This window comes from Phasianus colchicus, chromosome 22 (genome assembly GCF_987193195.1).
Source record: "Phasianus colchicus chromosome 22, bPhaCol1.hap1.1, whole genome shotgun sequence".
Taxonomy (NCBI): domain Eukaryota; kingdom Metazoa; phylum Chordata; class Aves; order Galliformes; family Phasianidae; genus Phasianus; species Phasianus colchicus.
Genome location: NC_143457.1, coordinates 2,839,300 through 2,866,195, shown reverse-complemented (window position 1 = coordinate 2,866,195; position 26,896 = coordinate 2,839,300). Strand labels below are relative to the sequence as shown.

The following is a 26,896-nucleotide window of genomic DNA, read 5'->3' as shown; positions in this document are numbered from 1 at the left end:
CTAACCCATCCTCTTCTGCAAGCTGGGAGAAAAAACATCAGGAACGTATTGCAAATAACCTGTGCTGCTTTGAACGTTTGATCTGTATTTACAGACCAGTCCAGCATGTTGTTGTTAGCCCAAGTCACCAAAACAGCCCTAATTCTTTACTACTGTGTGCATGCATAACTGTATAACTGAAGAAACAACCACACACAGCACTGTCCTATGACATCTGTTAAGGCACTGCCTTTAAAGGAAAGCCCTGTGCTCTGCAGGTGTGCTGAAGCCAGACTTCCAGCAGGCAATTTGAACCTAACAAACCAACAAACACCCTTTTTATGTCCCCTGGGGAATTCACAAATGGATTTTGGTTAATGCAGTTAACAGGAATTTCAGGACTTCAGCAAGCTAAGTTCTGATTCTGATGTTAAGTTCTGATGCTTCCTTTGACAGAAGGGCTTGAACCACAGGCCACAGAGCCCAAAGCACTGTCCACTTCCACAGCAAGCTTGCTTAAAATATTCATACAAAGAATAAGTGAATTCAGTCAAAAGAAAATGGAAGTCTCTGAGAACGTTACCATGTATACAGAGAGTTTCCCTATTACCCACTTTATGAGCTTGCTACAAGCACGAAACATTAATTAAGAGAGAGACCAAAACAAGGCTTTTGGAAATTCATTCTTACCTACTGTACTTTGATCCTAATGACATGAAACAGGAAAAAAAAATAATTTTTATGTGGTTCACCTTTATGAGATTCTACATAAAGGCTTTTGTGGGTATTTTAAGAATGTGCTAAAATGTTGTCTGAAACCACATAAAACCATCTGAAGAACCCCCCGCCAGAACTAACAGCACACACATGGAAATGCTTTAACTTGCCTTTGTATATTTAATGAATCAAATATAGCATTAATATTGTTTTAAGTACTAATGTGCTACTTCAATGAAGTTGCTTTGACATTGTATATGGATGCTCCAACAACAATGGCAGTGATTGAACCATCACGAATCCGAGGCACGCTGGGATAAATGTGACCCAAAGCTTTCTCTGTGTCTCATCAATCCAGAACCATTCCACTCATTCCTCCTTCGTGGGGAGAAAATCTACAGAAGATGACAATTTTAGAGTCTACATTTCCTCATGCTGTAAATGTCCTGAAGGGAAGCTTCTGAAGACTATTTGAAGTCATGTTTGGGGGGAGGTACATTCCTTGAAACCTGTTTTCTTCAAGAAAAATTAAGAAGTAATACAGGTTAATTGGCTGCTGCATAATAGAAAATGGGATGACAGACAGATTGGTAGGAATTTAAATCTACGTTCATAAACTTGGATTTGCTGCAAGAAGGCTGGATTATCTCCAAGAAACCCCTTCAATGGTGATTGAAACTAATTATTATTTACTAAAATCCTACATCTCTCGGGGACAGATCTTCCTTTACCTACAGCAAAATTAAGGGAACAACAAAAAACATTGTTTTCTAGATATGTCACCAATCACGTCCCTCCATTGCCAAGCAAGAGGTCACCAAGCCAATGCCACCACCTGCTCTGAGGACAGCCAGTGCTCCTCCATCTCCAGTAAAATCAGCTTTTATGTGGCTGCCCAGGGTGACTGAGAGCCATAAACCCAACGTAACCACTCATATTATTTTCTCTGCAAAATTCAGTATAGCATTTCACTCAAAATCAATTCTAGTTCGAAAGCCATGATCAAACACTTCAGTTTTATATCCGCTACTCATCAACCACAAAGCTCCTGGAAAAAGCTGTTTTATACAAAAAATGTCACACTTAGGACTGACCTACTTTACGAATGCAAGAATAAAGGGAAGTATTTAAGCTAAGAGTGATCCAAAGCTTTATGAAGTGTTTGAAGTTCCAGCGGGTGGAGATGCAGGATGGAAATTTAAAGAACCTGAGCTGTATCCATCAGACAGAGGCTGTGGCCAGAACAAAGCTGTGACTTCAAGAGGGACCTGACAGATTCCTCAGTACAGAAGGACAGGATTATAACGTTACCACTAAGGAACACATCAGACAAGCCACCATAACCTTCCTGATAGCATTCTGCTTCCCAGAAGCCTTGCAAATGAATGCTGGACTGTATGCTGAGAAAATAAATTTCTACCACACAGCAATAAAAAGAAGCCATGACTCTCAGTTACACTCTAGAACCAAATCATTCATCCATAAAAACACTTGTGAGTTTTCCAGGAGGGAACTGAGTGCCAAAGGCAGTGGGTGGGTTTTTGTAGCTGGCTTAGGACTCTTGCAGCAACAAAACCCAGATGCCAAAGTACCATTACTGGGATCTCAGATGGGCCATGCAAACCTTCAAACGAGGTGCAGTGCTTCAAGCTGGCTCTTGCAAAGAAGTAAAATATTTTATTTTCTCAAGGCTGTATGGATACTTCTTCCAACTGCACAAGTTCAGCATGGAAAGGGAAATGTCTCTATTCAGACTTTCAAGAAACCTATCTTAAAAAAAATCTACCCCAAGGGGAAATATTGAGGGTTCACCTACAGATGTTTTTAATGCAGTGACAATGACTGGGTCACAACCAGAGCAACCCAAAAACACAGTGAGGTGAGGAAGGAGATTCCTCACCTCCAATTAAAACAGATGACATTAGTGCCATGTGACTTGGTACAACTTCCCCCCAGTCCTTCCTCTGTGCCTGCACCCGACTGTTTCAAACATGAACAGCAACAGAAATATGAAGGAAGTGGGCAATTTCAGCAGTTCACTCCCTACCAAACCCAAAACATTGCTGAGGTGTCTGTTCCAATCACCTGCAGTCTTGTAGCTCAAGACAGGGAGAAAAAGTCTTTAGGACAGCAGCTGTCACCAAATAATTTCACTGCCTGTGTCCCCAGTCCAGCTTTCGACTAATGATGCTCAAAAGCTAATTCTCTAATAAAAAGGCCAGCCTGGTACCAGAAGTAACACCTCTCCTGCTGGCCTGCATATAAATGATTGAGAATTTGCTTCTCCCTTCTCAATCCCAGGGGTGCAACCATGTAACACGTAAAGAATGTTACCTAAATACTTAGAGAGAGGAAGGTAAAATGTTTGTGTATTCAGACCAGCTGTTTTTTCACCTCAGTTTATGAACACAGCCCAAAGTATGCCCGTGGACTCTGCACAGGTATTTTACAGAAATTCTTTCCAGCATACACAGGTGCAACAGTCCCTGGAGCAAACATACCAATCTTGTTAGGTATGTGTAACTTCAATGCCAGTTGTACTTAAAAGCACACATCTGGACCACGGTGGGATGACTCAAACTGTGAAGCAGAGTTGTGAAGTGCAAGAACTCTGCATGGAGTGAAAACAGTACCCAAACAATGGGATCCTGAAGGCTAAATATCACCCAGGACCTTGGATCTTGTGCTTTCTAGTGCCTTTCATTATTTAAAAAAACGAAAACCTGCATTGCTCACACCTTCCTTACCATCCAACTGCTCTTAGAAACTACAGATCAAATCCCTTTTGAGAAGTCACCTGGAAACAGCTCCATTAGCCACCTAATAATCAAGACAATGGGTCACTCTGTAGTGTGTCCAAAGGGGGGAACTGGCTCATTACCTGCCAGGAAGCACCAAATGCTCACAGATCTCTCACCCGTGCCCATCCGTTGGAGCAGCGCGTTCTGCACAGCCAGCTCACTGCTTCATCAGCCAACAGTCTGACACGTTTCAGAGGCTGCCAGCTACAATTCCTGGATGGGTAGGAGGGGAGAAGACAGCAGCACAAGTCTTGTGTGTCATGTACTAAGTGTGCCAAAGTCTGAGCAGGCTACAGATTTCATGCAGCTTCTTCCTTCAAATATGCATCCATCACATACACTGCAAGATGGCTAGTGCTTGTTCTTAAATTTGTCTTCCATCTTCCATCCTTTGAACACCATTCATTTGGGACAGTGCTGGCTTCCTAACAAAAGCTGTCCCTCTTGTTCTGAGACTTTATGTAATCATAGGGAACCGTGGGAACCCAAGGGAAAAACTCCTCCTCTGAAAATCACAGATTCAAAAGATAAGAATGCAGCCTGTGCAGATATGGTCCAAAACGAGGCACCCAAAGAAAAAAGAAATTGGATGAAAAGCAACTAATTTAGTTTGTGCAGCATGACAGCGTGCTTTATGCTTTCCTCTTCTAAGTTCACCTTAACCTTTGTAACGTATAACAACTTCAGTTTTGGTGCTGCTTTGAGTTTCGTGCTGGCTATGGGTGAGCTAAGGAAGGGATCCCAACACTGCTGTGTTTACTCTTACATCTAAACACAATTTCCTTGGGAAAACAACATGGCTTTAATTTTAAAAGCACACAAACATTAAAGCAGTGAGCATCTTGGCAGTTTAGGTTTGTCTTATGAGCCTTCATCTTGTACTTATCAGCCTAACCCGGAGGCAAGAATCTCACAGATGACATAATCCTGATGTCACACCCTATTGTGCAAAAGCCTAGCCAGCAGTGAGATGGAAAGTCAGGTTTCCTTAGTGCTAGGATGCATAACAAATGCATCTGGATTCAATCTGTATGGCTCTCGCTGTGCAAACCACAGCAACTCTTGAGCCCAAGAGAAAGCCAGCACAAAGGGCTAGTAACCATTAATGAGGAACAGTGAGCTAATGGCAATAAAGTCACTTCAAAGCTTTCCATGGGTTTTCAGTTTAGGCAAAGTAGGTTTACATCTAAACACAGACAGAATGCTTACAGAGAGAGCATGCAGCTGCCTGGTCCCTTGGTGAGCTGGAAGCAGGGCTGTGCTGAACCCAATTGTGAGCTGCACCTCCTCCATCTGCTCCTCTGCTTCTATCAGCGTGGTGGAATCAGCACTGCTCCATATGCAAAATGAGTCAAAATAGATCATCTTGGTAAATAAAGTAATTGCTACCAACCTTGCCAGCAGAGCAAAATATTTTCAAACTCAGATAAAAGAAATCCACTTGGAGGATCTCGGAGTCTATCAGATCATGCAAAAGGATGCAAAAAAACATAAGAACAGCTAAAAAGGGGAAAGCTACCCAGAGCTCCAGGATTTGAAGGCATTTGGTGATAGAGACAATGGCACAGAGCCCCAAAATGAGACATCTCTATTCTCCCTATGACTCTACTTCTATGATCTCCAAAGAAGAGAGAACCCAGGCTGTTCAGTGACATAAAACACCAATAAGAGTAAATGGAGTACTCTGAAAGTTAAAAGGTGAGGTGCCAGCTTGTTTTTAACTCCACTTCAGACACAATTCCAATCCAAAATTCAATAACAAGAGGATTACGCACAATAAAGACATATTTTAGAGGTCAATCCTCTCCCAGACCTCCTTCCACTCCCATTAAATTCCTCATCCAGAGCCCTAACATAACAAATTGAAAATGGATCAACATCTAAACAAAGACAGAAGCAGAAGTTCAAGGCTTCGTGGCTTACTCTGCTGAAATAACTCAAAGTCTTAATCAATAAAAATATTTACAGAAGCTGAATGATCAACATGAGGTTGGATTTCTTTTTTTCAGTACAGCTGTTAAAAATCAAAACCACCAAGAAATTCAACTTAGCCTGAGAAATGAAGAGGTAAGGACAGCTCTCTAAATGTATGTATGCTTACTAAACTAGTCTGGAGTTGCCAAAAATCATCCTGTTTGTAGAAACACCCAGAGCAGCAACATCCTTCCCCAGGGAGGTCTATTTAATCACTTCAGAAACGATTTCTTCCAGACAACAAAGAGCGATTAGATTACTTAATTAAAGCACTGATTATCTCCAACCCAAAACAACAGAATGCTGAATCTAAAATAGATTTACCCAGCCGCCCTGGTCCTCATTATGCTTTGATTTCAATCAATTGCGCACACACACGTCAAGCAAAGGGCAATAAATTACAACCATGTGTTTGAAGAAATTATCTTCACGATATTGGAAGTGGAAAGCCAAAGCCCTAACTGAATGGTATGAGATATTAGGCTTCCATCTGGGAATAATAACCTGCTGAACAAAAACATACCAGGGCATTAGCTTCAGGCAGTGTCTGAGTTAAACCTGGCAGCAGGAGATCAAAATTAAAATTGGTTTTTTTTTTTTGGGAAAGTGACACGCATTTTGGTCAAACTGATAAATACACTTGTTGAGAAAGCAAAAAAATGAGTATAATTCCTCTTCAACCCAAGGAGACACGAATATGCTTCCAGAAATAAAAGGTGGGCAGTCTAGTGATGTTTAGAGGAAATAACATAGCACTGGTTAGGAAGCTTCCACACTCCAGGAAAGCTTTTCTCAAGCTTTCACGATTTGAAACTACTTTGTGGGACTCTACAAGACTCCTCCAAAGTTGTTTTCACACTGCATGTGCTGCTCAATAAGCTTTTAGGGGCAAAACACAAATGTACGTCACCAGCAAACAAATGAATGGATTATTTCACACCGATCGTTAACAAATGCACAACAGGCTGCTTTCCTCAAACCACCCACACTAGCAGGTGTCAACCCCTTGGGAAATGGCAGATCCATGCTGATGACTCATTAGATGTAGGTGGATACTTAACCACACCTGATTACAACAGAAATCTAGAAAGGAATGGTATGTGGGCCAAATGGGACCGACACGAGGAAAAGCTGAAACTATCTGAGGTTTTGGAAGAGACTCAAAACGAAGTGAGATATTATCACTTACTGTGCACGAAGGTAAAAAGGGAGATAATCCAGAGGAAGCTTAGACTGCGTGCTGAGAGCTGAGTGGGAACAGCACATATTCTCTAAAGTACTTATTTTTCTTTGGAAAGTAAACATCCTCCTCTTCCGCTCCCTGCTGGAGTGACTGCTCTAAGATGTATTCTAAAGCTGAGCACCATGCAGAGCAACATCTCAGAAGCAAGTACTTCCAATGTACTAATTTAGGCCAGGGTAGGAAATGCTCTATCCCTTTATTATGGTCAGTATTTTGTCTCAGGTGAAGGTCATTCATCCTGACCTGCTCACACCCACCTGCAGGCTACCATCCGATGCCAGACAAACATGCGTGCTGCAGGTTGTTGGCTGGGTTTGCTTTTGTTGTTGTTTTTAGACTTTGCTTCCTCGTGCAAAGGCTCTTCTGGTGCAATTAACACAAACTGCTTTGGCAGCCTGAACTCACCTCTGCACACAATCTTCCTTTTTCAGCCCTACAATCAACGACAAGCCCATACAGTGTAATGTCTTTCCGCGTGCGCCTGGAGAAGTGCAAGCACAAGAATCAGTGATTCAGCCCAGCAGGGCTAAGAAACAAAGCCTCAAAGTGCTTTGAAACACCTCCTAGCAGAAACATTCCTTATAGGAAGTTCAAGCACACAGGAGCCTGGTGTTTTCTGTGAATGAATGCCTAGAGACCAAACCAGAAGGCCAGTGACACCTTGAATCGACAGCACTCAGACCTTTGCAATGGGGATATACCATTAGTTTCCAGCTCCAGCAGACCATGGAAATGACATCACTGCAATTGCCATCTTCTTCCCACTACAAGCTTCCCCACACTTTGTGCTCCCACATGATTTCAGCAGCTGCTATGCCAGTAATTGTTACAGCCATTCCCAACCTGACCTGCTGGCAGCAGAAGTGTGAAAAGCTGGCACTTGTTATCCCCACCTCATTTTTTCCCCTCCAATCTCCAAGTAAAAATTAAGCTTTTGCTGTCAAAATACCAAATCCAATTGTTAAGGAAACTGCAGAGTCCAACTACAAGAACAAAAGCATGTTTCTATCCAGACCTCTGTTGTAGGTAAAGTACAAATCACTTCCAATTTCAAGCATGAGGAACCCTTCAAGCGGTCGGGTTAAGTTTCCCTAACTTTGCAAATTCTTTCCAAAAATACTACAGTTTTTACACCACTCAGCAAAACATAAGCCATCCTTTTCCTCTTTTTTTTTTGACACATTTTTGAGATCCTAACGTGCATCAAAGTGTGTTCTGCTGACTGATGCTCTTATCTAGTCTGTACTGCAAGCCATAATGCCTCAGTCATTTCTGGCTGATGCCACAAGAATGAAGTCTTTGTGAGCAATCCCTCCTGCATCCCTCTCACAATGTATTGCCTGCCAAACTTGGACTGGCTAACTGAAAGATGAAATTTGATAAAATCTTTCCTTTTACCTCCATACAATATATTAATGCTACTATTGTACCCCATGCTGAGCAGGGATCAGCGGATTCACCAAGTCTGAGGGCAGGCTGTACTGAGCTTTCCTTTCTGCAAATGAAACTTCTTTAGAGGAGTTATTGTATCCAGCTGTGACTTCATGGTCAGTGATCACAGAGGGATTCAAACAATCTCTGTTCCAGAAAGCTACTCATTTTCACCTTAATGAACAAAAACCCCTACTTGTCTGAGTCTGTTCTGCACCTGAAGAATAACTGCAAACCTCTATTTGCTACATATGCAGAAATGCAATCTTTCAGTGAATTCAGATACCAACTGTTACCAGAAGTTGGATACCTACACATATTGCAAGAAAAGTAGAATTTGTATCTATAAGAGAAGACTATATGTCTGGACAGGCAACACTTACATCAAATCACATCTTAAAATGAGTAGAAAATCAGCAAGAATATTTTTTCTTTCTAAGCTGCCTTTGTTAGCACTAAAATAGTGTAAATTTCAAGTGACACATGATTAACTACATCTAAGTTATCTCCACCTGGGTGGAACTTGAAGCAATGAAGGCTGTTGATCTATTTCATGGTCACTAGGGATCTCCAATGTAAGAGCATCCCAACTTTGGTAAATGAGTAAGTTTCTTTTGCTTTCCAGCACATCTTTGTTTTTTAGATTTAACATTACTGTTTTCATCCCATTGCTGCTTAGAAGAACACAGGCTATACAGAAGACAGTTGTGAATGCAATGCAAGACCAGTGCATTCCCACCTTTTAGAAAGGCTGCTTAACTGACAAGTCACCTGGAAAAACTGCAACTGCAGCTTTAAAAAGATACAGCCTAATTACACTGTTCCTCACACATTTCCACTAGTTCCTTCCCTTTACATCTCTTTCACTAGACAAGGCCTGAAACACAACCATCAGAGAATGGTCTTTGCAGAAGTATATGACTCCCCACACCACTGCCACATTTCAGAATCAACACCTGCAATCTGACAAGATGCGCAAACTTTTGCTGTATAGGTAGATATTTTGAGAGAGTACTGTCTTGAGGGAATAGAAAAAGCAGATGCTTTAGGACTGAACTTAGTCAAGATCAAAGAGAACAAAGTCATTTCAGGACAAAGATGCCATTAATCTATTCAAGAGATGAGAGAGCCAAGAAAGCACTTCAGCTTCTGCTGTTAGCATCAGCTGGCAAATTGGATCATGTTTTCCTAACGTGAAATCACAGGTGATATGTTCTCCAGCAGAAGATCAGCTGCTGCCTACCCTTCTGCCTCCACTATACACAGGTATGCCACCCTCAGATGCACTGCATTTCAGACCAATATATATATTGCATGGCTGCTGAAGGAAAGAAAGAAATTAGAGGGCTGTGTATGGTAGAACTGACATACAAGTCTCTATACTGGTCAAAGGCATTGTTGGCTTCCACCTCCAGCTTGCGCAGGCGAGCAGATGGCATGGCACCGTCTTCCAGGGGAGGATCATACTTGTTACTCCACGGTGATCTGCCAAGGAGACAAGGAAAGCAGAGAGTTAGACAACAGGGAAACTCAGAGAGGGCAGAGTGGTGGGTCTGACCTGTCCTACAATGGCGAGCATCCTTTGGGTTTATGCTATATAAATAAAACTATACTTGTGTTTGCATCTGCTCCTTCTTAAGTATTCAAAGGTTCAGCCTCAGCTGTTGCACATCAGGTATTTAAAATTATTTCCATACAAATACACTGTGCAGCTTGTTTGGCATCTGATAGTATTCAAGCCAAACTTTGCTGTCTACAATTAAGGTCCAAATTCTCCTCCACTGGTTTGCTTTCAAATAAACTTGCCTTTTAGCACAATGGTAGGAAAATGTTTGAACAATGCACAGGGTTTAACAGGGTCTGTAAAGCTGCAGTTTTTATTGTATGATTTCTGCAGGTGTGGAAGAGATTTTGCACTCCTAATGAAAGATTTGGTATTAAAAGATTAATGCAACCCTTTGCCCATCTGCTTGAGACTTTTATAACTCCCTTTCTGCAAAGTTGCATTCTCCTCTTCATTTCCCCTGGGGATAACCAACCTACATATATCACTGCTAGTTTAAGGAAAGGTACCTCCACCTTTTGCCTACTCAGTTTTCAGAATACTCCAGTGGACTAACGCTAGGTCTTAATGCAGTCCATACGTAAGGGCTTTTTCCTCAGTAGCCATTTGTTACTCATTTCTCAGGAAAGTAACTCGTTCTGACATGTTTAATGCAAAGCACAAAGAACAGGCCCTGCTTCATGCTGCCCTTGTGCTTTCACAGCACTTCACCCCTCTCCTCCCAACCACATCTGAACAAATAGGTGAGAGATCAGGAAAAGCTAAATCACCATGTCACATCCACCCAGGGCAATGTTTTTCAGCTGGTGGTTCTCATTTTAAAATAGTTGCTTAAAACTCACTTGCTCTGAAGAAGACAGCTAACATTTATTTACCTACCAGCCCACTGAAATCCAGAAGAGATTTGCAAAAAATCCCCCAAAAAGTAAGGTTCCCAAATGGGACACCTGCACCCTTTGGGCAGCATGCTAAAAGCCAGCCTACACCAAAGAGATCCAGGTGGACGAGCAAAGAATCAATGCTAAAGGCACAGAGGAAATACATGAAGTGCAAATTACAGTTCTGTTACTGAGAATGGATTAAAAACAGCACCTGAAAATGAGATTTCTCTGTGTGAAGTAAGGGAACTGCAAATATTTAAAGGAGATTCTTAGAGAAACTGATGCAAGATTGAGATAAATGAGACTTGTGATACCAGATGCTTGTAAAAGGCTTCAGTTTCCCACCTCTGACACTGACTGGTTTGTGATCAGATCAGCAGCCCCTTCGTGCTTTGTTTCCTTAAGTCAGGCAGATGCTTATTTCCAAGTACATAAGACAAAGAGCTACTGAGTTTGTAGCACGGGGAAAATGTAGGTAATAATGAACTTAGAGGTATTGCTAGACTCAGGACTGCATTTACAGCCCAAAGATGAGTAAGGCCTCTTAACTGAGTTGAGTGCAAAGGTCAAAATAAGCTGAGAGGTGTATTAGGTGGAAGCTTCTGCATCCAAAATGGTGAGAAACAAGACTGTGACATGAACCAGTCGGTGGCAACCCCATCCACAGCAGGTGAGATGGAACTAGACGATACTGAATATCCCTTCCAACCCAAGCCATTCTCTGATTTCTTGCTCAGATCTCTTTTGCAGGCTGCTGGAATGATGTTGAAGGGAAGGCCAGCAACTGAGTCTTTCTAGCAAGTAGACTGTGGCATTTTCAACCCATTATAGTTGGAGCCAGAAGCAACTTCACCTAAAAAAAATTCATAACACAACCCCATATTTTTTTTTTTTTTTAATGCTTTGTGGAAGAGTACTCACAACTCATTTAAAAGCTTTAATGGAGGCTATTTGAAGAAAGACAGATGGACAAGGGCACTTAAATTTCAAAAGTCAGACCTCTAATTTCCCTAAAAGAGAATGCTTTTTGTTTCAGTTAACAGGCTTCAGTGTTGTTGGCACCAAATTCCCCATAAGGATTCCATTTAATGGAGTGATCAAACATACTTTGAATGAGAATGTATGGACAAAGTCAGAGACCTTGAAGTCCTATATATTGAAAAAAAGAAAAAAAAAAAAGGTCTGCTTTCACAATGTGGATTCCACTGCCTTTTGATATGCCCCCAACCCTTCCTTTTATTACAGGAGCACTCATAGAATTGCCTGCAAGCATACACACATAAGAGGCTGATCATATAAGCAGCAGCGTGATAATATGATGAAATGTGAAACTACTGACAGATGAAGATCCAAGAGAGACTCCAGGATGTACTTCATGGTCTGATCCATGCCAACACAAAGAAAATCACATTCCTTAATACAAGGAAGGAGTGAACTGTGCGTGGCTCAGCAATTAGGATATTAATTTCCTCGAACGATGCCCCCATGAAACAGGTGAGGTTATGAGTCATCAGAATGGACAAACATCCCTGTTTTTTCTCAAAGCTGCCACCCAGTCAAACTGTAAAGCTGCTCAAAAAAAGGCCTACAAAGCTGGATTCCCAGTGAGGAAGCTCCACGCTTCCTGCAGAATTCATACAAGGCTCAGCTGTCCACAGAACATCTTCAAATCTTTGGATTTGTACTAAAAGAAATGCAATTAGTAAAGTCTCCAAGAGAAGAAAACTGATGATTAGTTCAAAGGGTGCAGTAACTGGGGACGTAGCATTCTGCAGGTGACTGCAGCACTTCTTGTGACTTCTCACCTAGTGCGTGGTTCTAAAAACCTCTGTGGAAATATCAAAAGCTTTTAGAAGTATAAAACACTCCTCCTCGATTCTGGTCTAATTGATTACATTAGTGCAAGAGCCACTTCCCAGTAACAACTTCAGAATTTATGAGGTATGAATAGCATTATCAGAACACAGGCATGGACTGGATCAACACATGCACATGTTCACGCTGCCTGGTTTTCAAAGGCTTTTGCTTTCTGTTGAAGGAAGGAATTTACTTTGTGAAACAGAGCTGAGGCCAATCAGTTCCAGAAGGGAGAATCACTGCAATCCAGAACACTTCAACCAAAGCCTCAGAGAAAGAACAGCATTCTTTAATGCCAATAATTTATACATTATGGCTATTCACTGCAAAGAAATAAAATACCTTTTCTGAAACCTCATTATGTAATAAGTCCTCCTGCTTCCCTGTTACTATTTAAGTATCTGTTCAGTAGGGAAGAGACTGAGCAAATTTCAGAGGCAAGCATGGAACTAACCTTAAAGAAAGGGTTTCCAAATGCAGTAATTATACATGGAGTGTTGGGGAATGGGGAGGGGCAAGTGTTATTAGTTGTTGCAGCATGCTGCAATACAGTTTAACAAGTGCCTTTTCCATTTTTCTGAGCCTCTGGTGATAGACGCTCATGTCAACAGTCTGACAAAGATCCAAAGAGACTGTTAGAAACACATCACAGCCTCAGGGAGAAAACATCTCATGAAGGACCCACAAGAAATACATTATCTGTGGTATGCTTCATCCTCTTGCATGTGCCAGAAAGGATGCAGCTGTGCATACATCTTGTGGTGGCCTGGAGAAGATTTCAATGTTAGGATAGCACCCTTCAGAACATGAGCAGACACTTCACCTCAGAGACTTTCTTACCTCTTGGCCCACAGCAATAGAGGATATACTTAAAAAAAGCCCTCTGTCATTTACAGTTGGCCACAACCCAGATGCAACCCAGATGTCAAACTCCACATCCATTAGCAGTCTGCTCCTCACACTAACAGGGCAAAATGAATCTCACTGTGTTCTCTGTATCAGTCATCTTCAGACAGATGTGCTTTCAGTTTAGTTAAGTATCTTTTCTGTGATCGAAACCAGCTAAGTTATAATCCTTCATAAACTTACCTGTGTCTGCAGTGATGGCCTGAGCCAAAGAAAAAGAAAAGTCAAAATATTTTCTGGTATTCCAACTTGGAACAGAATTCTTGAAACTTTCTGGCCAAATGAACATAAATCACCACCGCGAAGCAAAGAAAAGCTAAACTCTTACTGCAAAGCAGTTCCAATTGTTAGCACTAGAAACATAAGCTACTACACCAAACCAGAAAGGGAACACAAAATCTAAGCCTCTAATCGGAACCAGAAGAGGAGGTGGAACAGCTGAGCTGTTAACTCAGGACAGAAGATAGATGGTGTTCATTACTTCATGGTGTAGCAGCCTTCGTTAAGAGAAAAGAGCAAAAAGCCAGGTGATGCAATATTCACAAAGGCTTCTGGACAAGCTTTGTAATTCTTTATTAAAACATCTGCAACTATGGCACCAACGCTACAGACATTAACAAAAGGCAGGCAATGGAGAAAGGAAAACAAATAGCTTTAAGCATTGGTTGCTGAAATATAATCATCCTAATGGCAAGGTATGGAAGAAAAGCATAAAAGGAGAGACTGCATTCAAAGTGGCTGCCAATATACTGAATACTCATCATATTATTACAGCTCTTTCCACTTTGAAATGTATTATAATTATCTAAAGCTCATGTTGTTCAAATATTTTCATTGTCTTTGTCTACAGTTCTCAAAATAAGTTAGCTATTTTGGTAGAAAGGGATTCCTTTCCTTCACTAAAAGCTGGGGCCAAGATTTTCATTGAGAACTAATGACATTGCACATCCAAAATGAGAACAACCCCTTGAAAACACAACTGAAAGAAGCTTTCCCAGCTGGCAAGTCCACACTGCTTTGTACAAACCAATAATTCTTTTATTTAAACTTGCTGCCTGAATCATCATTTTATTCTGTTGTCAGCCATTCCAAACATTTTACAACCTTGCAATAAGAGGTGATTTAATTTCACACCACAGTTCTGGAGATCCAATTGGTTCCAATCCTCAGACAGACCTGTGCTACAGGAAGCCTAAGAGGAACCCGTTAGTGTCAGCCCTTTAACAGGATAACAACATCAGATTTTAGGCTTGAGTGAATGACTACAGATCTTGGTACAGAAAACACACAAAGTCCTGGGATTTCTAGGATAAAACATATCTTGTTTCTGAGACAGACAGACAGGGACCTGAGCTGCAAAGGTCATCAGATTAGAGGCCATACAAGCATGTTGTCTGAAAGCAAAGCATTCTATAGTTGTCAGGTAACGAAGATGTTTGTGTCTTTTGCATCAGGAAAACACTAAGGACTACTTCCACAGTTAGTGGAAGTATTCTCTTACTCAAGAGAACAGGATTTGAAACAGTCCCAGATTTATCACCGAGTTTAATATAGTTTAATATCATTAAAATTCCCCTTTTTTGGATAAGGATAAGAGGGAGAAGGGACTTCAATACTCTGACATAGAAAGTAAACCAGTTAGCTCGTTTCTTGGGATAGGAACTCACCTATATGAGTCTCCATCTCTGTTGTAGTCACACAATAGATAGTCTTTTCCTACCACCTTATCTCGTGCAATCTTCAATGGCTGATCAACAGAAGAGAGGAGATCTTCACAGAGGCTTGGGACCTGAAGGATTGTGGAGAAAAAAATAGAGAAGGTAATAAGATTAAAATTAAAAGAACGTGGTATTCCTAAGAACAGCTTTTGCTATTAACAGCCCACCTCCAATAATTTCAGATTTAATTACCTAACCACCGGTGTGGTCCAGTATGCTTAAATATACACAGTCTGAATGTTAGCTTCTTGCCAAGGACAGCCAGTAAAGCAATTGTTGAGGACTGATGAATCAAGGTAAATATTTATAATGGAGTGGAAAGCAGAGAGCTGCTAAAAGAACACGCCATCCGTATGCACTAATGTATTTTTCACAAACTCCCTCTCTGGGTACAGTTTAGAACAGTTTCCAGGCAGCTGGCCAACCATTACCATGCTGGTTAATAAAAATATGTGCATTTATGCACACACATTGTGTAAAACCAACCCATCGCCTACACAGGCATCAGTATTCCTGCACCAAGGATCACAGCAAATCCTCTCAACCCCTCCTCTGGGTGCCCACTAAAGTTTTTTTTCAAGAGAGGATCCCTTGGGTAGAAAAGAATGAGGAACACACAGTAGAGGCAGGACTTTGGTTAAAGCATCACTGCAGAACACTCAGTGCTCCACATCCCTCTGTGGCATCTAAGCCTTGTTGTTCCAACCCCACTGATCCCAAACACACAGAGATGACTGCATCGTCCCCATCTGCAAAAGACAAATCTGAGATCCAAGATCACCAACTAAAAACCCCTCTGGAAAGAAAAAAAAAAAACAAAAAACCTGCTAATTCCCACTTAAAGTTCTATTCAATCCTTACAGAACTCCACAAATTTTCATGTCCAAGACCAAAAAAAAAAAAAATTAAATAAATCATACAGCCAAACAAAGTCAGGTTGTTATTGAGCATAGCTCAGAGGTCACTGGGATGATTCTGCCTGTGCTGTTACAGCTGCAGGCTTTTTGCCATGTTTACAACCCCTGTTTTCATAAAGTAATATTAAGGATTTGTTATTAAAATTCCAAAAATTCCATGCAGAACACCAAGATGTGCCACTCCTGGAGATCCCAGGCGTGCTGAGGGTGTTGCTGCACTGCTTAGTGGGACAGCACAAGCTCTTGGTGACTAGAAGGAACCCTTGACACATTAATTACATCTTAATAACAATGAAATTTCATTTCCATGCAGTAACGATGAACTAAACTCCTCCCTGGGTGATTCAGTAACAGAAATGTGCATAAGCACAGACACTTTTTTAGTCCATATGAGCTGTAGCTGGTCTTAGAGGAATAGCAGAGAATGCATCGTAGCATCTACTTACTAAACTAAAATACTGTACTATAATTCAGTACCATTTTGCAGTCATATTTCTAACCACTCACTCTCTCTTTGCTCCAGGACTTCAGGCAATATATTCTTTTCTCCTTCAGTTTGTTTCAGAATGAAATGGGGAAGAAAACCCCAATCCACTTTGGAAGTACATGAAAACTTCCTTCATTCATAAAAGAATAGAGCTATTTCAGCTGATGGAGCTGCTCATGCAATTTAATTTTTGGAAAAAAACATCCAAAGTTGGCATAGCTACCCTAAGAGAATTTCTGTATCACTTCTTGCATCAACTTCCAACAGCTGCTGCACTTCCTTTATAAGAGATTCACCAGATTTCTGCACACTGGTCTTCTTCTTCTGCGTTATGAAGCCACTTAAAAAGCAAAAGCAGGAATGTGAACACAGTGATCTGCAGCTTTAAAGACCCCAGCAACACAAAATTTGTTGATTCCTTCTGAATTTAAGCCTTTTCTATTTTAAAACAGGCAACGATAAAATATTTGGGGCTGAACGAGCACTGCTCACAAGCACTGAGCAGCTCTTTTACACTACATGTGCACCTTTCCTTAAAGGCTTTCCCAAGCCAAGCACCAAACTTTCTTCCTGAAGCATTTCAGTTACTCTGTGTGCACTTAAACCCTGATGGAATTCAGTTGATATTTAGTGAGAAAGCTTCCAAATCTGAACTGAAGGCAGTTCTGCCTGAAAGCCCAGCTGACCTGCTGTCATTCAAAGGTTCCAGGCAAGTACATTAGCACTGTGAACTTCTCTCATTAGTTTCTGCTGTGTTAATGGGAAAGCCAAAAGGCAGTGGGTGCCTGAGTAAGTGCATCTGTCTCCAACAGTCATCAGAAAGAGAACTCTGGCTTGCATTTAAAACAGCACAAATAAACCCACTTCTCAGGGCAAATCCTGAAATGTAAAGCAGTGATTTCACAGAATCACAGAATGGCCTGGATTGGAAGGGACCTCAAGGATCATGAATCTCAAGCCCCCTGCCACATGCAGGGCCACCAACCTCCACATTTAATACCAGCCCAGGCTGCCCAGGGCCCCATCCAACCTGGCCTTGAACACCTCCAGGGATGGACGGGGCATCCACAGCCTCTCTGGGCAGCTGTTCCAGCACCTCACCACTCTCATAGCAAAGAACTTCCCCCTGACACCCAACCTAAATCTTCCCTTCTTCAACTTAAAGCTGTTTTCCCTTGTCCTGCTGTTATCTACCCTTTCAAAGAGTTGTTTTGATTCATCACCCCACTGTAAGTGTTCCTGCAATGAAAACATTGGCTGTACAGGGATGGGATTGATTCATAAGCAAAGAGTGTTCTCCCATCTTTATTCTGACACCCATTTATCCCGTTTTAAGCAGGTCACGTGCAGAATATAATCTTAGCCTTGTATCTTGAGCTAAAAGCCATCATTAATTCTATTCAGCCCATGGCACACCCATGTTTCCACAAATAAGAGCTCAATGACCTATTCTGGAGCTCGCATGCACAGCCGTGGAGCGAGACCACCCTCAATGTAAATCAATAAAGAAAAAAAGAGGGCTCTTGGGAGGCCTCGACTCAGCCTGGAACTGAATAGCAGCATCATTCAGCAGCACATACCATGCAACAGGGCACTGCTTGGGGGATGGATTGCTTTTTTCCCCGAGTAGATATATAATGAATGCGTAGTACAGAGGAAAAAGAAACAGAATGAAAGTGAGTTAAGCATACTCCCCTGCATGTTGAACAAGGTTCCTGTTGTCCTGTGTAACAATATTCCCCATCAGAGCAAGCCAGGTATGTGGACAGTGTTTTAATTAAGTCGACTGCTATCATGACAAATAATCACTTGTGCCAAAGTCAAAACCATACTCTTCTCACAGTAGCTCACTTAATAATGATTCCTTCTCATCTCACTTTTTGGTAAAATAACTTATCACCAAAACAATTACTGCCATTTTTTGATTCTTACATTTGAATTAGCCTCTTAAAAAGACTGAAGTAAATGAACAGTAAAGGTTAAAGAAGTAAATTCCAGCTTTTCACGTCGGATGTGCATTCTCCACCTTGGCTTTGATCATGCTCATTGGATTGCATCAAATTCTTCACCTTACATATTCAGAACAGCTAATGGGTTGGTTTGCTAGCCCTGCAACCTGAACACACTGCCATTATTGTTTTTTTCCAGCAGCCTTGACTGAAATGAATCATGTTTGCAATTGAAGCAGTAATATTGTTAGTGTGAGGTTCTGGGCTTAAAAATACCTCTTTTTTTCCATGTTTATGCAGAGGTCAGTACGTTCTGACCTCCTCAGGAACCTCACGTTGCTGGAAAACTAAGTTAGAAGCAGTAAAATTAAAAGATGAAACATTTTTCCTTAAGGAATCCCTGGGCAGTCTGGTCTAGCATTAGGTGGGATGGTTGGTGGCCCTGCATGTGGCAGGGGGGTTGGAGATTCATGATCCTTGAGGTCCCTTCCAACCCTGGCAATTCTGTGATTCTGTGAATCAGAAGGAAGATGGAGTGAGCTCCAGAAGATTAGCAATGCAGGGACTCAGATCCATTGGTCGTTTGATACAGGGTCTGTAACACACAGCTATCTGAAAGCACACATGACAAGTTGTTTTTAATTAAAACCTGCATGCAAACAGGAAAATGCATATTTTAGATGTGTGTGAACTCACGGTTTTAATTTGCTTTGTCTTTAAGACAACTCACACAATAAACACTGCACGTGTCACTTGGGCAAAGCATCACTCCACAGCAACGAAGAGCCCATGCAAGACCAGCACTTCTGCAGAAGAACTGCTTTGGCACAAGAACCCCCTGCAGCCTGGGTTCCTCCCCTCCAGGCTAGCATCTAATAAAATATTATTATAATTTGAGTCATTCCACAGCCTCATATTTTCCTGTTCCTGCAGAACACAGACACGGCATAACGGATGTTGTGGAAGCTCTAGAAGGAAGCCTGGCTCCACTCATCTTGGGCCTAAAACCACCAGTAATGTCACTCCCACAAATCCACACATTGCTAAACCTTAATTTGATCCATCAGATGTCCAAGGGCCACACATTCTTTAAACTTGGTTTATTAAATGACACTTAAATGGACTTTTGTGTTCGAGGCCAGATATAACTGATATTGGAAACAGCTCAGCTTTACTCAAGTATTTGCACTGAAGTCCAGTGCTGTAAAAATTTGCAAAAGGGAAATAAAAATCAATTTGCTTTTCTGGCAAAAGGCAAATGCTAATTAGGTTGTAAACCTAGGTTCGTCTAGTTAATGATGTCATGGCAGAAATTAATTACTGACATTTTCAGCTTAGCTCGAGGAAGTGCAGCTAAACTGTCTGAAAGGTGACAACCAGGGCTGGATTCGGCATTATGCAGCTTAGTGAGAAACAAAAGCTAGCCATCTGGCAGGCACAACGAGATGCCCCACATTCTGACTAGTGACCTCCAGGTGAAGGCTTCTGTATCCCATTACCAGTCCTGAGTCCCATGAGCCATCACAGCATATCAGTATCTTGGGAAGTCCTGGCTGTGCATCCAGCTGGTGGTGGAGATACCCAGTGACAGCCATGGGAAAGGCAGAGACATGCATACTCTCTCCAGTCCTTCCTCAATGTTTCTATAGTCTAACTTCCCCCACTACATTTAAAAGAACATAGATAGTTTTCTAATTAGGATTCAAGCTCATCAAGCGATTCCCCTCCCCACATTCCTTTAGGAAGACATTTAAATAGGCAATTCAAGGATTTGTTAACAGCAGCAATGCAATGGCAAGAGCCTGGAAGAAAAAAAGGTACAGTTTAGGCTTAAAAAGAAAAAGTGAAATTGAAGCCAGAAGTGAAACAGAAGTGCATGGTCTCATGCATGGGGAGGTTGCAAGCTCTATGCCAAGTGTTCCATGGACAATTTAGATGTACTGTGATGTCCAGTTGCCATCAAGGTATCCATAGGGAATCTTTTCTAGCTGGAAAAGCTCCTGCTTACAGCTACTCACCAAATGGAAAACTGGCACTCACCCACCATCAATTCACCCAGAGCCAGAGCCCTTTTCCTTAGCCAACTGGTTGCTGCCAGCCTGGAGCCCACCACATCACTCAGCAAGCTGAGGACCAGCAGCAGAGCAAAACCCAGCTCTGGTTGGTCAGTGCCCTTCTGCCTCCACTCTCTTAAGTCTGAATTTTATTTTAATTTTCATTAAAAGAAGAAAAATCTTCCACCATCACTAGTAGTTCAGCTAGCCATCTGCACTCAATTATTTTATCTTTCTTCTCAGCACTGCAGATTGCTCAGGCTTTTGGATTCCAAATACATAAAGCTCCAGTCACATTCTCATGTTCTTTATGGTCTGTGCAATATTCCAGAGGATAAATTCTCCAGCTTAATGTATTTTCTGTTACTGAAGACATACAAGCAGATCTGAGGCTATGTGAAGCAAGCTCATGAATATTGTTCAAATATTTCAACATCTGAAGCTTGTGCAGGCATAAATTCATCACTGTGGGACTCCTTAGTAACATGTGCTACTAAAATAGTTAAGCATTCTCCTATGATGAGAAACATCAAGCAAAGATGGTCACCCTCAAAACTGTAACTGCAAATGACCCTTGGGAGAAACCAAACAACACATAGCAAAGTTAGCAATTGATTTATAGATAGAAGAACTTGAGCTTTGTTTCTTCCATAGCAACAAGAACTTGAGTCTTTACAAGAAGGCCTTCACATTTAACACTGGATGAAAATGGGATAAGCTGAACACCAGCTTTACTGGGGAGAGAGACAAAGAAAGGCATGGCTGTGAGCAAGCCCTGTACATGGCAAGCCTGCCTGTCCACTCTGCAATCAAGTTTTATAAGGACAATTCTCCATGCTCACCTTCATGCCAGCCATCTGATTCTCCTGAGTCAGCTGGGTTTTTTTCATTTAATTTATACATGCACCCACAGGCAAACATCCAAATATTAAACACTCTGCAGGAAATTCTCACTTGCAGAGGAACCTGCTTCACTTTTACCAACACAGAGGGCACATCAACTTCCATACTCGAAGCCAAAATCACCAAGACATCCCTGTTGCAGACTCCTTACTTGTGCACGTGGCCCATGAGCACAGCCAACCCCTCCTCCATCCTGTGATGGGAAAGGTGTCAGGAAGGTGGGACTCAGCCACTGCTCACCTACCTGCTGTGTGCTCCTCAGCTGAGGTCCTCCACAACAGCTCCACCTGAAAGCTGATGTCTTCTGTGCAGTTTCTTTTGGAAAGAGCACAGCTGAAGGTACATGTGGACTGACTTACTCTGAAAGTGACAGCTGTGCAGTAAGGAAGCAGGAGGACAACTCCCCCAAATGGGTTTGATCTGTCAGTATAAGCCATTTAACAGCACTACCAGCCTCCTTACTAGAGCCAGAAAGTGTGATTTGCACGAGCAGTACAATCACTTCATGCCCTTTTCATGCATCCTGCTTTACATCCCACACTTGGCTCACAGGTACAGGCTCCAAGGCTTCCCTCATACAATTTTCCAGAGACTTTACACAGAAAAAACACTTTAGTTTAAATATGTTGCCCTTAAAAAGGCATATACCTGCACTAAATACATTTGCTAGTGATTTAGAAGTCCTCTTGCACATTCTGACAGCCTCCAAGTAGTCTATTTTACAAATAACAACTAATTGAACTCCAAGCAGTGCATTCCATGCCAAGGCACATCACCAGCACCCTGCACAGCTTCTTTCAGGCAGGGCTGCTGAGTCCTTTGATTGACAAGGTCTCTAATGAACTCTAATTGAGGACTCTGCAGTCTGAAAAAGCAACAACAGATGTGGTAAAAGGGCAAACCACAAACTGTTTTGCTAATGAATGAAAAGTGTCTGGTCTGATGAGGGCCAGTGACCCAAAAATCCTATTCTTTCCCCCAGTCTTTTACTTCATGTTCAAGTTTGGACCCCTTGCCTAGTCAGCCTGACGCTTGGGGGCAGTAATGGACAGCCTTGAATGTATTCCATACACTTTCTGGCACCAAAATGCTCTTTTATTAAAAAGCAGAGCTTTGGGTGTAGCAAAACAGGGACCTGAGGCAGAAAACTTAGCACAGCTATTCCTCCCAGCAGCATGACAAGCCTAGCAAATCGATGTTACTTTCTTCCTGCATTTGTTGTGGAAACACTTTGCATACAAAGACACGTTTAAGTTACCATCCATGTCTTTCAACAAGTTTAAATAAGCATCAAAACAGTAGCTATGCATCATTCTGCAGATCAGCTCTTATCAAAAGATGGAAAGCTGAACTGCAAACAGACCATGGAATAATGTATACTTCCCACAGGAGAGTCAAAAAAAAAAAGAAACAAGACTCAGGTCTCTGCTCCAAGTCTACTCCAGCATGGAAGTGTAATGAAGCAAGGAAACCAAATACAAAGGAAGCAGAAGTCAAGGTGCCATCTTTTATAATTCTATCACAAACTTAATGAACCTGCTCATGCATGTAGGCCTGACCTTTTACATCAAGGAGGTTATTGTCTGGTAATGGTAAAGCAAACAGAATAAAAATCATCAGCTGTAAAGGTTTGGATGAAACCTGCCAAGAAAGGTCAAAAAACTATTTGCTAGAGGCTGGCTCATGATGTTTTTGGAACTCTTACAAGGTGGCAGTGCATGTACTGCTCTTATCTAAATATTGTAGGTTTCTGTCTTGTGGAGGTCAGGCTCAGAGTGGGCTGCAGAAGAGGTTTACAAATGTCTCACTAATAAATAAATCATACTGGCTTTAATAGGTTATGTCATCTCCACCCCGCAGAAGGGACTGCAGGAACCAGTGAGGGAATCATACTGATCCCCTCCTCCTAAGCATGTTTCAAACTGGTCTGTTTCATGTTACACTTTCAATATGAAAAGAAGCCCCCAGAGCGTGCTGCTGATGGAAAGCATGTAGAACACTAATGAGCACCATCCAAAAGTAATTCCAACACTGAGAGGTAACTAGCAATTTTCTGAGTCATTAGAAAAGCCTCATACCAATTATACAGTCAGGCTTACCATGGCTCCCTAAACAACTCATTGTTCTGGATGGTCCTTGGAGTTGATCAAACCTTGATATCCACTCATTCCTCCATATTTCATCAGAAAACCCACTCTATCATACCAGATCAAACCAGGATTTAGTTAGTGTCCTACCTCCAACAATAGCCACAAGAATGATGCCTTAAGCTGCCAAGAGTTTTGGTGGCACAGATGTAGACAATTACTAAATGGTTTCAAGAAAGAGAAATAATCCCTTCCTGGAGGGAATGATTTCTTTCCCTGACCCATAGAGCTTTCTTACCTATACCTTGGCTTATGTAACCAAATGCAATATTTAAACAGAGTTTGATCAACTTCAGTCAGCCAGAGCTCTTTCACCATAGGACTCCTCCCAAGTTCACCAACACCAGCTGCAATACTACTTAGGAACAGACTTCTCAGCTAAATTTTTCCCTGTTAAGCACCCACTCTTCTGCACACAAAGATGGCGAACAGCTTGGATGCAATTTAAGCAGTTTAATAAGAGGTATCAGTTCAAGTAGATGCTATATGCAGAATCACCACAGGTTTTTTAAGGGGCTGACAAATCTCGTCTGAGAGTCATGCGTAAGATTCAGATCCACCAAAGGAAAGGGCTGCAATTCTCACAGGAAGATAGGAGAAAAGTCTTAATTCAAAGGTCTTACAGCTCCATTCCAAACTCAACATCCCTGTCTACAAAAGTCTGAAAGCTCAGGACAGAAAACTGTTAAGCATAAATCATATTCAGAGTAGACAGTGGAAAAACATTTTCCCAGCCTCCTCTACAGTTGGTTCTATACAGATTACATTTGCATTTAATAATACTTTAGCCTGCTCTAGAGGCAACTGTGGCACACAGTTTTCAGAGATAGCTGACACTAACAAGTCCATTATAAACCCAAATGCATAGCATATCACTTCACAGAATGCACAACTCAACCTTATGCAACTGAGAATGGGAATACATGTACTGTGTAATACTGAAGTTACTTTGCTACTAATTTATGGCAGGATAATGAACGTTGCATGGGCAAGCAGAAAACAGGTATCAGCACAAGGTAGTTGGCAAGGGTTCTTTCTTGGATACTCACTGGACTGCAGAATACCTGGTATGTCATAACATATAAATAGATCTGGGCATTCTCCAGAACTGCAGTGCTCTAGTCCTGCAATATTTTGTTGCAGTAAGGCCTCTGAAGCACGTGTCATTGCATATCTGCTGCATCTATGGTAAAAGTCCCCACGTCAAACTGCAGACTGGAAAGTAGCTAATCTGGAGAGAATACTCAGTACAAAGGCGTGCACCCAACTTGTGTGAACTCTTCAGTTATTTGTAATAAAAAGCAGCCTTCAAACTGTTGATGACAACTTCATCAAGAAAGGTGCTGATGATCCTTTACCCAAAAGCATCTCCATGCACACACAGCAGTACCTGCTGGTCTGCCCAGAACAAACACCCAGATTCCTGGCATTGTTCGGGCAGTTCCTCAACTGTGCCAAAACAGGAGGAGAAAACTGCAGATCACCATACCTGGGAGATGCCCCAGGAAATGTTCTTACATACCAGATCTGTCACACCCAGAACTCAGTCATCATCTGGTTGGAGCATGCAGTACTCACCAAGTCAATGAGGTCACTGAGATTCTTCTCTATCTGCTGTGGAGGCAGACGCCTCATCAAATCCAAGGCACAATCCAGCTGCTGGTCACTCTGCAGAAACAAGAACATCCCTCTGTTACAGCATGTACAGATAAGCACAAAGTCTGGTGAACTAGAACTGTGGTGCTTGTCAACCTCCTAATGGGGAGAGATACAGCAATTCTAATCTGCAGAATGTTTTACATCAAAACATTTTGATAAAACACCGTTTGGAACCATTTGATCACTGATTATTCACTTGGTATTGCAAGAAGTGTTCTAGAGCCCAGTTCAAAGGGCACAGCTTAAGCTGGTGCCATGCCAGCAATTTAACACCAAGCAGTCCAGTCCTCACCAAAAACCATCTCCTACACTTAAGGAAACATTCAATGCAATGTTTTTCCATGCTATCTCAAGATTAATCTGGGTTAGGGAACTGAAAGTTCCTTCTCCTGAAACAATTTTAGCTCTTCCTCATTCATGTTGTGTCATTCAGCTCAAGACAATCAGTACCCAAGGCAAATTCTGTTCTGACAGATCTCTCCCCTCCTCCTTCAGCTTTACCAAAAAACAAAGTGAAACATGCACAAAGTGTGATCCATTATTTCCTTCTTATTCCAAAAGACAAACCAAAAGCTGCCTGTATCTAAGGAATCAACAGCTTTAATTCTCTTGAGAAACCACAGCAACACACTCAGTGGGGTTTATTACAGTTGGCCTCTCAATAAATTCCACACAGAAAAAGATAAAAGCTTAAAAATCATTTCAGAATTAGAAAATCTGCAACAGACATTATCATAGACACTCAGTGAGCAGAACTAAGTTCCCAGCACAACCTTTTGCTCTTCTCACCAAGGGTGAGAGTCACTTCCCTGCAAACCCAACAGCACATTCCTTTCATCAGCACATCACCATTCTGAAGCACAGCAAGCTTGTTTTTTTCACTGCTTCTTCCCCTCCCTTTTTGTTTCTCTACTTCTAGACACCCATTTACAACAAGCTTAAATTTAATTTTCTCCTCCTACATTCAACCAAGCTCTAAGATATACTTAAAGGCTTTAAAACTGAAGCAGCTGCATTACCACGAGATTCAAGTAGCAGCCCCCATGCCAAGGAGAAGCAGTGGGAAGTCAAGCTTAATGAAAATAGATCTAAAAAGGCACTGCCCATTCATTATCAAAAGGTAAATATTGCACGGACAGCAAGTCAGACAGACCGGTTTGGGGAGATTGTGTAGTTATTTCTGAGGTTATTGAGCATCACCTTTGGAAAAACACTCCAGCTCTACAGGCAGGTAGGCATCAACTCACCTCTCTGCACGGAGAGCACAAGCTAATGGCAGTCACCTGCTGTGATAGAAGGAGGATGCTTTCAATCCCCACACTCTTTAAGCGCTTGGGTAATGTGACAAGCAAATCTTCAGAAGAAATGAGCCTGGAGAGAAGAACCAAAAGGCAGAGAAACCCACAGCCCTGGTGCTGCTGTTCTCCATTAGCTGTCCCGTGGTCACAAGCTCAAGAACAGGAAGCTCCTCCAGATACTGCTTATGAGCCTCTTACTTTCCACACTGAGAACAGTCCTCTTCCTAGGAGGGGTCAAATGTTTCACATCAGCTGAAGATGAAACACCAATCCAGGCATGAGTTGAAGAATAACCCCTGGGCATAGATAGAAACTAAGGGACAAAAATCCCAGCTCCCCAATGACAGCAACATCTCGTGTCCTTCTTCAAATAGAAAGAAAGGAAAACTCACTTCTTGCAACCACCCCTCA

The 26,896-nt window shown here is 41.8% G+C and overlaps 1 protein-coding gene across 2 annotated transcripts in view; it reads right to left on the bottom strand.

Annotated features, from left to right (window-relative positions):
* The window catches only part of CAPZB (capping actin protein of muscle Z-line subunit beta), a 52,595-nt gene that overhangs the window by 13,179 nt on the left and 12,520 nt on the right, over positions 1-26,896 (bottom strand). For both annotated transcript variants that reach the window (XM_090123102.1, XM_031613367.2), the window contains exons 2-4: positions 25,107-25,196; positions 15,021-15,142; positions 9,517-9,630 (exon numbers count right to left, since the gene is read on the bottom strand). In XM_090123102.1, coding sequence (XP_089979228.1) covers positions 9,517-9,630; positions 15,021-15,142; positions 25,107-25,196 — 326 coding nt within the window. The remainder of the gene's footprint in view (positions 1-9,516; positions 9,631-15,020; positions 15,143-25,106; positions 25,197-26,896) is intronic.